The 13,127-nt window shown below is 32.8% G+C and overlaps 1 protein-coding gene across 2 annotated transcripts in view; it reads right to left on the reverse strand.

Annotated features, from left to right (window-relative positions):
• Positions 1 to 7,882: 7,882 nt before the first annotated feature.
• The window catches only part of LOC106867614 (BTB/POZ domain-containing protein kctd15), an 84,353-nt gene continuing 79,108 nt past the window's right edge, over positions 7,883 to 13,127 (reverse strand). The window contains exon 2 of one of the 2 annotated variants that reach the window (XM_089349979.1): positions 7,883 to 9,757. In XM_089349979.1, the coding sequence (XP_089206105.1) occupies positions 9,163 to 9,757 (595 nt within the window). In that variant the 3' untranslated portion in view covers positions 7,883 to 9,162. The remainder of the gene's footprint in view (positions 9,758 to 13,127) is intronic. The other variant, XM_014912538.3, reaches the window with a different exon arrangement.

Here is a 13,127-nt window from a genome sequence, read left to right on the forward strand (position 1 = left end):
AGAAAAATTGGCCGACTTAGCGAATATTAAGGCCAATGGGGGAAAAGAAATCGTTTATGGAGATGTGTAGGAGTATAGGATATGAATAGAAGCGTAAGTATGTGGTTTGCTTCGTTCCCTTAGTCTTACGCGTCCGGAGTTTATCGGGGTCCTTATGTCGTTTAGGCTGAGAGCAACTAACGGCCCTAACGGGACGGCAGTCTGCCACATGCATAACCCCATAGGTGCTACTGTACACATTTTCCACTGAGTGTACTAGAGCAACGTGAAATGAAGTACAATGAATCGTTTCTCCAAAGCAACGATCAATATTCTTACACGTTATCGACTTGGCCACAGGTTTTCACAGCATAAATATAAATGATTAATAAAATAAATTTATGTGTAAATAAATTCATTCGTAAATTTGTTGGTTAACTATCTATGAGAGTAAAATTATATATATATACATATATATATATATATATATATATATATATATATATATATATATATATATATATATATATATATATATATATATATATATATATATATGGTGATTGTCTGCTCTTGTACTTACACCTTAGATCCATCACGGCGTCTGATATGGGTTTTTAAACCAGATTACGTATTGAAAAGATACCCACGTAGATTGTTTTAGACCACCAATCCTGCAGTTAAGTTCTGATCTTTGTGGATCTTAAAATGTATTTTGAGGCCTCCGTTAGATTTGCAGATTTTATGGCATACACGGCATCGGAAGGTGTGCACAAATATGTAGGCAGAGTAGTTGGTGGGAGTTAGTTCTCCACGAGTCCGCAAATGAAATTTGAGCCCAGCAAAAGAAATGCATGGTCGGTCACAAATTGTGCACACAAAAAGATCACTGAGATTCATCTTCTTTAAATCTCTCTTTAAGCTCGTATTAGCCATCCTCAAATGCTTTCACTCCACTCCACACTTTTGTTCGCCATCCAGTTCGATCCGAAGCAAGGGTATCTAGGGCCTTTAGATCCATTCCAAGTGAATTCGTGGGGTGTGCTTTCATGCGCCATTCAAACAATATAGCCAGATCATCTCATTTAATTTTTCAGAACCATTGATTCAATTGAAGTGATGCATGCAGACGCAAAGAAATCTGTGTCTGGAGTTAAAAAAATCCCCATTTAATGTCTGCGTCTGCAAGCATCATTTCAATTAAATATATATATATATATATATATATATATATATATATTGGAAGGTTTGGAGGTGATGTACAGAAATTATATTATAGAAAAAAATTAAGGTACTCAGAGATGTGGATGTTTGTACGTTTACAGATTTTTATTAATGTCACATGTTTTATAAATTAAATAAAGCGCTTTTCACCTAATCGTGTAGGATTTTCAAATTATTTTCAAATTATTTTGACTTGTAAGAAGCTGAGTTTTCCAAAACATGCATACATTTAACGTCAGTCTGTACCAAATCAGTATCACCCAGTGCGTCAATATTGGATCTTAGAATTGCAGTCGAAATCCAAAGAAACAAAGAAAGAGAGAGAAAAAGAGGCACAAACAGAGAGACAAAGAAACACAAAAAGAGACACAAACAAAGAGTGGGATGAGGAGAAAGAAACAGAATCAATGACAGTACTACAATGATATAGTTGAATATTTGAAAGTTGGTGTTGCTAATCCTATTCTGAGTGAACTATATCAAAATTAATAAAATGACAAGACGCAAAAAAAGGAAATGACAAAGGAAAAATAAAACGATTAAGTTATGAACTTCATGAAGTTTACAGCTTAAAGTATTTTCCTTTGTCATCTCATTTTCTTATTACCACTCTATACTCGTCTAACACTTCATCCTAAAGCATACGCTTATTGAGTTCTACATCAGATTATTAGTCTCGTAAAAGCCTAAGCGAAATACATAAATGTATGTGTGTAAATTTATACATATACATACATACACACACACACACACACACACACACATATATATATATATATATATATATATATATATATATATATATATATATGTACATATATATATATATATATATATATATATATATATATATATATATATATATATATATTTTATTTACATTATTATGATTGAAAGCCACGCATCTATTTCAAAGTAAGTTTATCTACACACACACACAAACACATGCTAAGTAACGAATATAATATTCCGAAGTCATGTGGGAAGGAACGTGACAGTTTTGTCATGTTTGTGGGTGGATTTAGGTGTGAGTGCGTGAAAGGAGATCTCAAAATAAAATGAAAAATGAAAAGCAGGAATGCTAGTATATCTCCGAATGTGAGTAGATTCTTAAATTAGCAAAGAAATACTTACAAATACGGAAAAAATAAAAAAGAATATAAGAAAACGTTTTTGCATGTAGTTTTACTCTGCCACATTGGGGGAATCAAAGTCTGAGAAGAATGTTTTGTTGTTTGTGGAGAGTAAGGTGGCATATTGATAACGAAGAGAATTCAGGTAGAGTAGAAAACGATCAATATTAGTTATTCAGTGGATAGACAGAGGGTTTATGAGTTAATGAAAAAATCCCAAAGATAGAAAGGTGTGTATTGAAAAATACATAGATAGACAGATTTTGTGCTGGGTTTTTGTATTCATATGAACATACACAAACACGCACGCACAAACACACAGACACACATATATACATGGGTGGGTCGATAGCTAGGTAGGTGGGTCGATAGCTAGATATATACTCTTTTAGTCTTTTACTTGTTTCATTCATTTGACTGCGGCCATGCTGGAGCACCGCCCTTAGTCGAGCAAATCGAACCCGGGACTTATTCTTTGTAAGCCTAGTACTTATTCTATCGGTCTCTTTTTGCCGAACCGCTAAGTGACGGGGACATAAACACACCAGCATCGGTTGTCAAGCAATGCTAGGGGGACAAACACAGACACACACACACACACACACACACACACATATATATATATATATATATATATATATATATATATATATATATATATATTTATATACGACGAGCTTCTTTCAGTTTCCGTCTACCAAATCCACTCACAAGGCTTTGGTCGGCTCGAGGCTATAGTAGAAGACACTTGCCCAAGATGCCACGCAGTGGGACTGAAGCCGGAACCATGTGGTTGGTAAGCAAGCTACTTACCACACAGCCACTATATATATTTGTATGTATACACATATTTATATATGTTGTTAGTCGTTCATTGACGAAACTATAACCTTTTCCTCTCATTAGTTTTCCTGTGCACAATAGCATCAGTGACTTGGAAGTCCTAGCCGAGCGGTTTTTATTCCAGAGATCTTCTTCTCTTAGATTGATTTCCTCCATTGCAGCTAGTAAGCACTATCTACTTTTTGACGGACCATGATTTTCATCCTGCAGGTTGTACAAAAGTCACCCTTCTCACCAAACGATCTTAGTGGGGTTGTCAGTTTAGTCACCGATGATCCGACTATGCTACAGGTTCTACTGGATTACGTGGTACCAGTAGCAAGGGAGAGACAGAGAAAAAGAGAGAGAAAGAGAGAAAGAGAGAAAGAAAGAGAGACAAAGAAAGAAAGACAACGGGAAAGAGACTGACAGATAGCACTGGAAGATAGACAGATGTGTATGCGATATGAATATATCCATACAGAGGGAGATAAGTAGATACGTGGATAGGTAGATAGGCAGAATGGAAAGGTTTCTACAGGTTAGTGGAGACAGACAAACAATGAATGCTTTGCTTAAAATATTGGTGAAGAAATAAGCAGGTAACGTAAGTGTTATATAATCATATAAGTAAATAGTTTTGTAAGTTTTAATATATGGTTGGATATATTGGTTGATAAGAAGAAACAGATAGAACAGTTGAGAGGATAATAGGCATATAATTGTATGGTGAGATAGATAATTCAGTAGAGAAGGAGATTGACAGGTAAATGAATGGATGAAAACATAGGTAGAATAATTGGTGAATGCTGACAGAATGGTGGATGTAGGTATATGGTTAGGGCTTGAAGGAAAAAAGTTGGCTTCAGTGATATATATGCTCCCAATTATTCTGTTTCGTGTATGAATAGTCTTCTGTCAATACTTTTCAGTGATATGGTTGGGTTTGAATTGAGGGTGTGCCATCTAAAACTATATGTTTGAGGTCTTCCAATAGAGGCTTCCGAGATGTTCTCAACCTCCTGCATTATGATACATCGTCCATAGAAAAAAATTTGCGAGCCTGTGAGTACGTGCATTACCTGATGAATTTATTATTTGTTCATCTTAGAGGCGCTCGTATTCTTTAGGTCCTAGAAACGCTTAGTGGGGCTGAGTAGTACATTTTAATAGTGTGTTGTTTAAGAGTTGACACTATTTGTGCATTGTAGTGAAGTGATTTTTGAGTAACTTGAATAATTTACAGGCAATTGATATTGCTTCTTTTATGCTGAAAAGTGGGTAATACTAACAAATATAACTTTATCTATATTGATTTATATTTGGAAAAGCCCTAGGTGCAATCTGAATCAGATCTTACTCTAAAACCGCTTCTGGATAGATTGTTACTGTCGTATTTGCAAGAGCCCTTAAAATGTTGTCATTTGGATGATATAGAGTACAAGACCCAAAGATATATATTAGAAATTAGGGTCTTAATCATATTAATAAGGTGGTTGGAGTGCTTATGAATGTAGTTTAATGATTAAGGCTGCCTCTTTCAGATACATTTTAACGATTCAAAATAACATGACTTTGCATTGGACGAAATCTTTTTGAAATTAACATTGGCAGAAAGCTACAAAGCATCAAAGAGGAAAAGAATGGAAATACATGTCAGTTTTTAACTAAAGAGCTTTCTTTACCTTTACCAATGTTGCTTATTTTAAACAGAAATGAAAGATTTCTGAATTGTGGCTCACCTCATGATTTTCTGTTGTGTAAAGATCCAAGTACTTCTGTGGGAACTTATTAGAAAGTTTCTTATTGTTGCATAGAATCATTCATAGTAACTATACATAATAAATATCGAATAAACGAAAATTACATCACGGAAAACGATATCTGATTCATGTGCAGGAGCCATATATTGGTAAGAAGCTTGTAGCAAGCTAAATCTGGAATGCAGATCCGTTTCCTAGTTAAGTCTTGTTTTATTAATTTTGATATCGTTCACTCAGAATAGGATGAGCAACACCAACTTTCAAATATTCAACTATATCATTGTAGTACTGTCATCGATTCTGTTTCTTTCTCCTCATCCTCACTCTCTGTTTGTTTCTCTTTTTGTGTCTCTTTTTCTCTCTGTTTGTGTCTCTTTCTCTCTCTCTTCTCTCTCTCTCTCTCTCTCTCTCTCTCTCTCTCTCTCTCTCTCTCTTACTTTCTTTCTTTGGATTTCGACTGCAATTCTAAGATCCAACATTGACGCATTGGGTGATACTGATTTGGTCCGAGACTGACGTTAAGTGTACGCGTGTTTTGGAATACTCAGCTTCTTACAAGTCAAAATAGCAGCAGAAAATCAGTTGATCAAACTGCTGAATGCTCATTGTTGAAACCGAGAAAGAATCCGCCATGTGTATACTTGTTGAGAAAGAGCATAATTCGGTGATAAAAAGGAACCGAGAAGAGAGAGGGAGAGAGAGAGAGAGAGAGAGAGAGAGAGAGAGGGAGGGAGAGAGAGAGAGAGAAAAAAATAACTGAAAGCTTTCCTCCACAACTGTTTGTTGACAACAAATATTACAATAATGAATTGGAATATACACTAACATATCGACAAGACAATGAAAATCATCATCTCCATCAATATCATCGTAAAGATCAATACTTCGATTGAAGGAATCTTCAAAGCCATGGACGAAATGCTGTAAGATATTTTATGGACGTTATTTTCAGTTTGCAATCCTGCTGTAGACGAGTTTGCATTTCATCCTTCCCTCGACGATAAAATAAAGTAACAACCAACTATGAGAGACGATATAAATGGTGTTCCCTCTCCAAAATAGATCTGGCCAGAAAGTATTATCATTATTATTCATGAATTCAAGGTGATCGGTTGTCACAATCGTTCGAGTGATGGATAAATGCCTTGCGTTACTTCTTTAATGTCATTACTTCGTAAGTTCTGATATCAAAGAGGTCAACTTAAACTTTTAAACTTCTGCATTCGATATGATCGAACATTCCCATTCACCTAAATTTCAGGACTTGTACCTATATTGGAAACAAATATTATTCGGGATTTCACTCATTCTAAATGCAGAGCAAGAAACAGAGAGAGAAAATAAAAGGAAAAAAACGAAGATATATTTAGTTTGTATGAATCTTTATAGTCGTTATTTACATCTTACATCGTATGGCCTTAATAATGGTTACTACATTTGTATTCAAAAATGAGAGAAGTCCGATTGAAATTACAAAGATAATAATGGACACGATTCCTCCAAATTACATTAAAAAAAAAAGATGACAGCAGTAAGTGTTTACAATGTGGAACCTCTTGGTTGTTCTTTTTTTTTTTTAATTGGTCCCATTTCGTTTAAGGATTGTGTAAGTTTCAGCGACTTGCTTGCTTCTTCTTTTTACATTAGCCGTTCTTATACGTCATATATATATATATATATATATATATATATATATATATATATATATATATATATATATTTATATGATTGTTCTATTTTCATCCTCTTATTGTAACACTCATTAAGATAATTTGGGAAAGTCACGTGGCAATGTTATACAATGACAGGCAGTCAATGAAAAATGTCTAGTCGATACAATTGTCATTAACATATATATATATATATATATATATATGTGTGTGTGTGTGTGTGTGTGTATGTATATATATATATATATTATATGCGTGTACATATATACATATGAATTATACATATGCGCCTTGTGCATATGTATGATACAGTACATATAAGTCTACACGCACATATATATATGCATACATACATATATATATATATATATATATACACATTCATGCATATATATATATATATACTATATTGATATACATATATGTATATAGATTATATATATGCGTCTTGTGTCTGTGTATTACATATATACATATATATATATATATATACATATATATACATATATATATATACATACATATACATATATATGCATATATATATATACATACATATATACATACATTATATACATATATATACATACATTATATACATTATATATATATATGTATACGCATTTCTCTTTTTCAATTGATAAAAATTTTGGAAAAAAAATTCGCAAGTTGTCGGCGTTGCTTCAGATTGTTGTTGATGATTTTATATTTATTTTGTCTATCTGCAGCAGCCGACAAAGAATGAAATTGTGTTGTTTCAAATCTGAAGCTTGTGTCAAATATATACAAATGAGATCAGTTTCTCACACACAATAAAACCTACCATTTATCTTGAGAGGTGTCTATAATGTTTGATGTTATGTGAGAATAGTTTAAGTTTAATTAATTTGTTAATTAATAATTTTGGCGAAGTACAGGACCTGTCATCACCAGTGAAACGTGCTTCATAAATTGCCAATAATAACTAGCATTTTACTTTTAATATATATTACTAGATTTCTTATCTATTGAGAGCGAATGCGAAAATTTTATTGTGTGAAGAAATCATTAAATGGGCAAGTAATAAATAATAATATTAATAATAATTATATTGGCAATACTAATGCTAAAAACCATGTTGTTGTTATTATCATTATTATTATTATTATTATTATTATTGTTATTATTATTATTATCATTATTATTATTATTATTATTCTTTTATTTGTGGGATTTCATTGATTTACCATAGCTTCAGATTGGAAAATAAAGGAAAATAAAGAAAAAAAGAAAATAGTACAAAATTCAAATATATGAATGTAATATAGATATATTTATGTTATAATGAACAGTATGTGCAATGGCATTTGTGTTAGCTAAAAAATGATTGAAAGCAAAGCGACATCTGTTGAAAAAAATACAAATAACTTGGGACAACTCTCGATCACGGTGTAGCATGCCTGACATCAACCGGAGTAAACACGATCACAATGTTTCCTAAAGATTTGTTGTTTCTTTTTTGTTATTTTTTAGTTTAATTTTTTTTTTGTAAAATGGATGTATTTAATTTGTGGTTTGAGTGTTTTATAGTTTTTTTTTATATATTCTTTTGTTGGATATATTTCATTTATTTTTATTTTTTCGGATAAAGTACATGTAATTTATCAGCAAAATCATCGGAAAGAGGCTTGACGCCAGGAAATACTTTCATTTGATGTACAAACTTCCGCTGGTTGTTTTTTTTTTTTTGTTTTTGAAATTTTGATTTTTGCATTTTATTTCTTTAAACTTCAATTTTCAACCATATTTAAATTTCATTATTTGTTAATTTCCATTTTAGATATTTTTTTCTTTTTGGGTTTATTTGAGACGAAGGTTGAAAACTTAAAAGATAATTCGTTTAAAATGTATTTGGTTATCTTCTTTTTTATTAATATCATTGTCATCATTGATTATCTTTTTCTCTGTTCTTCTTCCTTGTCTCTCCACTGAAATCTCTGACATTTACATAGGATATCACTTTTGAATGGAACAAAGATGTCCTCAAAAAAAAAAAAAAAAAAAAAAGATCGAAGAAAGAAAGAGCGGAGGAAATGAAAAAGGAAATGAAAATATAATGGAATGAAACAAAGGAAAAATTTTGAAAACGGAACAAAAATAAAATGCTCAAAATATGTCTGTTGGTTAATTAACACGGGGAAAATGCCTGGAGGTTTTGAAATATCTTCAAAATTATTAAATGATAAAAGAGACGAGGGTGATGTTGAATAAGGTTGAAAACGAACCAAAACAAATACACAAAATGGACGTAGAATGCAACGTCTGTTTTCAAATATTATTATCTCCCCCCAAATATGGTTCGTAACAGTTTTTTTTCCTTATGGTAGAACAGGGAAAATTTTAAAAATATAAAACAAAATTTGGGAAGAAAAAAAAACATGAAAGAATGGAAGATATTTTTTTCTCTCTTTGTGTGTAATTGTTGCAGTTGTTGTTGCTGTCGCTACTGCAGTTTTTATTTATATTTTTATGTTTTTATTTCAGTTCAGAAATATTTTAGTCCTTGCCTTATTATTTTTATACAATAGGATCTCAGGCAGCAGCCTTGCAATCTTTGCAGAACAAATACTCACTAAACTGCTGTCCTTCGACCCCACCGCCAGTAGCTGCTATTAGTTTAAAACCCTGATTTAGAAGCCTCTGCAATACTTGTACGGAATTTAATTTGCAAAATCCGTTCAAAGGAAATCGAATAACATATCTGTTTTCCATGTTCCAACCTGAATTCCTTGAATCCATTAGAGCAGAGCTAAGTTCAGGAAACACTTCCTCCAAAAGTGCCCTCTCCGCACTCAATGTGATTCGCTCCCCTAGATCGGGGCTTATGCTGATTGCAATGCAGTCGCAGTATTCTTTCTCTTCTTTCTTCACTACGATCTTTTGTTTACTTTTTCTATAAAGTTCCACATCTTTTACCATACTCGTGAGGTCGTAATATTTCGCTTCTTCCCATAACTGTTCAATTTCGTTGAAATTATCAGGTAGTATCAGTTTGGCACTCCTTAGATAATTCAGTATGTGTCGGAACATTTTCCCATCTCTGTCAATGAAATAGTGCTGCTTCAGACTGTCCAGAACAATAGGTATGCTTCCATTAAACATTCGGGCAAGCTTAGACTCCGGAAACCTGCAACACAAGAAAATATATAACTGTATAAATAAACCTGTCAAGTAAACATTAATGTAAGATATAATTAAACAATATTTAATAATAACAATTAGATAAACAACTACGATAATAATAATAATAATAATAATAATAATAATAATAATAATAATAATAATAATAATAATAATAATAATCCTTTCTGCTATAGGCCAAATGCCCGAAATTTGGTGGAAGGGACCAGTCGATTAAATCGACCCAAGTACGCAACTGGTATTTAATTTATCGACCCCGAAAGGATGAAAGGCAAAGTCAACCTCGGCGGAATTTGAACTCAGAACGCAAAAACGGAAGAAATGCCACTGAGCATTTTGTCCGGCATGCTAACGATTCTGCTAGCTCGCCGTGTTAATAATAATAATAATAATAATAATAATAATAATAATAATAATAATAATAATAATAATAATAATAATAATAATAATAAGAAGAAGAAGAAGAGACTGAGAAATGCCAACACAGGACATCCAAAAAAACCAGCGAGATTAATGTGGTTTATGTTCGTCTTAAATATGCTGCAAATTGTATTTGCAAGGAGGAAATTGCAGATGAAGAGCGTTCTGGTACGGAAGGAATGTGCTTAGATTAGGGAGTGTAATGGATATAGCGTGAGTGACAATAGACGAGTGACTCGGAAGCTTGAATAAAAGTAAGTCTGGATCAGTCAAGAATAATGAAATTTATCTCACATGCATTTAGCGTGAAGAATCCAGAGATGTGTAATATGTGTGTCGATGCAGAAACATGAAAATATCAACTGTATCAATTTAAAAGAATTTGGTATTTATTGAGAAACCTAAAAGAATTTGAAACAAAGGAGGGGGGGAACAGAGAGAAAGTGTGAGAGAAAGAGAGAGAAATGTGTGATAAAAAGAAAGTAAAGAAGCAAAAAGAAAGAGAGGAGGAAGGTGATTTAGAGGAGAGAAGGAGAGGGGGAAAAGAGAAAATTATAGTAAAAGATTGAAATATATTTGTTTCTGTTACATAATTCGTTGTATCGTTTAATGTTGCTGTTCGTCTGACACAAGACAAACATCAGCTTAAATAGTCACCGAATGCTATAACAAACGGATGGAAATAATCAAATCAAATCAAAAACGAAAAACAGCATTGGTTTTGAAAAGATGCCAAGACTGTCTACATAAATCTGGCATCGACCTTCGACAATCAAGTTACGTAGTAAATTACATTGCCATTCCCTCTCAGTTTGTCTCATTCATGCTCACTCGTTCCCATTCCTTCTATCTCTCTATTTCACTATCATTCCCCCTCACTGACTCTCTCTCTCTCTCGCTCACTCTATATTATGATTGACCCCCCCCCCCCTCTTCAATTGACTTGTGTCGTGTACAACGTAAATGTTCTGATCTCGATTAGGTTCAGACGCGCCATTAACCACAATGTCGATCTGCCGTTTTCTTTTTTCTTTTCTTTTCTTTTCTTTTCTTTTCTTGTTTCCCTACTCGTTTACAAACCCATTGTTTGAACCTGTTATGTGATAAGATTTTGTGCTACATATGATATCATACGGTATCTCTCTCTCAAACACACATTCACCTTCTCTCACACACATACACACACACCCTCTCTCTCATACACACACTCTCTCTCTCATACACACACTCATACTTTAGTCGTCTGTCTTTTAGTTACACAAGCAAAAATTGCTCTATTGTCGAATTTGCATTATATTTGCTATGAAGAAGACATATTCATGATGTAGCAACATTATACGAACGTCAATTCAATGAACTCTATATAAACAGATTGACCCTGTATCTTACAATAAATAATTAAGCTTTCAGATATCAGCACTGTTAAAACGTTAGAAATCTGTTGAAAAAAGGTCTAGTTGTTTGAATTTTGAATTAGAACATGCTTCGACCTTAATGCATATTCAAGCCAGAGCACAGAGAGACGAAATTTCTACTACTTGATTGTTCATCTGCCATACATTTTTCATGCTATACAGAGAATAGTGTAGTGTAGTACAAACAATTTCTCCGCTGACCCCTGCTTGTTAAAACCCGCTTAACATTTTTTTAAAGAAAGTGCTCTTGTGTTAAGTTCTAATGTACTTCGAAATTGATAAAAATCGCATCTCATTTCTCTCTATTCTGAATGTGAATACCATGTGATTATTCAAAATATACTAACAGCAGGTTAGTTTTTGATATTGAGTGGTTAAAAAAAATTATATATATATATATATATATATATATATATAGATATGCAGGGCAGGGAATCATCAATTAGTAATAAAATTAATAATTAACAATTTCTGCCGGGTAGCTCAGTATGAAAAAACCTTTTTCGGTAAATAATAATTTATAATCATTGTCAATCCCTATATATTTATGATTATATATATATATATATATATATATATATATATATATATATATATCAGGTCATCCCATAAGTTCTGTCTGATTTTTTAAAATTGAATGAAATTTAATAGTATTTTAGAATGTCTAATGGAATTAAAAATTATTTTTATGCATTTGTGTACACTTAAACCAATTAAATATTATTTTACAGAAACGTTTTCTAACATGGAAGTACCCAAAGAGCATTTAAGGCACATAATGCTTTATGAGTACAAAAAAGGAAACTGCAACCGAAGCGACTCGAAATATACACTCAGTTTATGGAAAAGAATGCCAGAAGATGGTTTGCAAAATTCAGAAGTGGAGATTACAGCCTTGAAGATGAAGATTGAACAGGACGTCCAGTTGAGTTTGATGATCAGCTCCTTGAGGCATTACTTTAAGAAGATCCTGCATTATATGTTGAAGAATTGGCAATAAAGCTTAGTTCAAATCATACAACTGTTCATCATCTTCAAGAACTGGGTAAGGTTCCTAAACTTGGAAAATGGGTGCCTCATGAATTGTCCGAAAGCAACTGCAAATCCTGAGTTGACATCTGCTCTTCTCTCCATTCTCGCGAACTCATTTCACCCTTTGTGGATAGACTTGTGACTGGTATCGAAAAATGGATCTTCTATCGAAATGTTAAACGCCGTAAACAGTGGCTTGGTATAAGGGAAAAAAGCTCAACCACAAACGAGAAGAGAACTTCAGGAAAAAAAGATTCTTCTCTCTATCTGGTGGGATTGCAAAGGGGGAATTCACTTTGAATTGGTACAATCTAATGCAACAATCAATGCTCAAGTCTACTGTCAACAATTAGAGCGTGTGAACCAAGCATTGAAGAAAAAAAGAGATTAGAGAACGATCGCACCATGAAATAGGCGATGATAAACGGGAATATAGGAAAACAAGTTAAACCCATCGTTTATTGTGTTGTTCAATTAATAGAAAGAATT

This window comes from Octopus bimaculoides, chromosome 1 (assembly GCF_046866305.1).
Source record: "Octopus bimaculoides isolate indiv1 chromosome 1, ASM4686630v1, whole genome shotgun sequence".
NCBI lineage: Eukaryota > Metazoa > Mollusca > Cephalopoda > Octopoda > Octopodidae > Octopus > Octopus bimaculoides.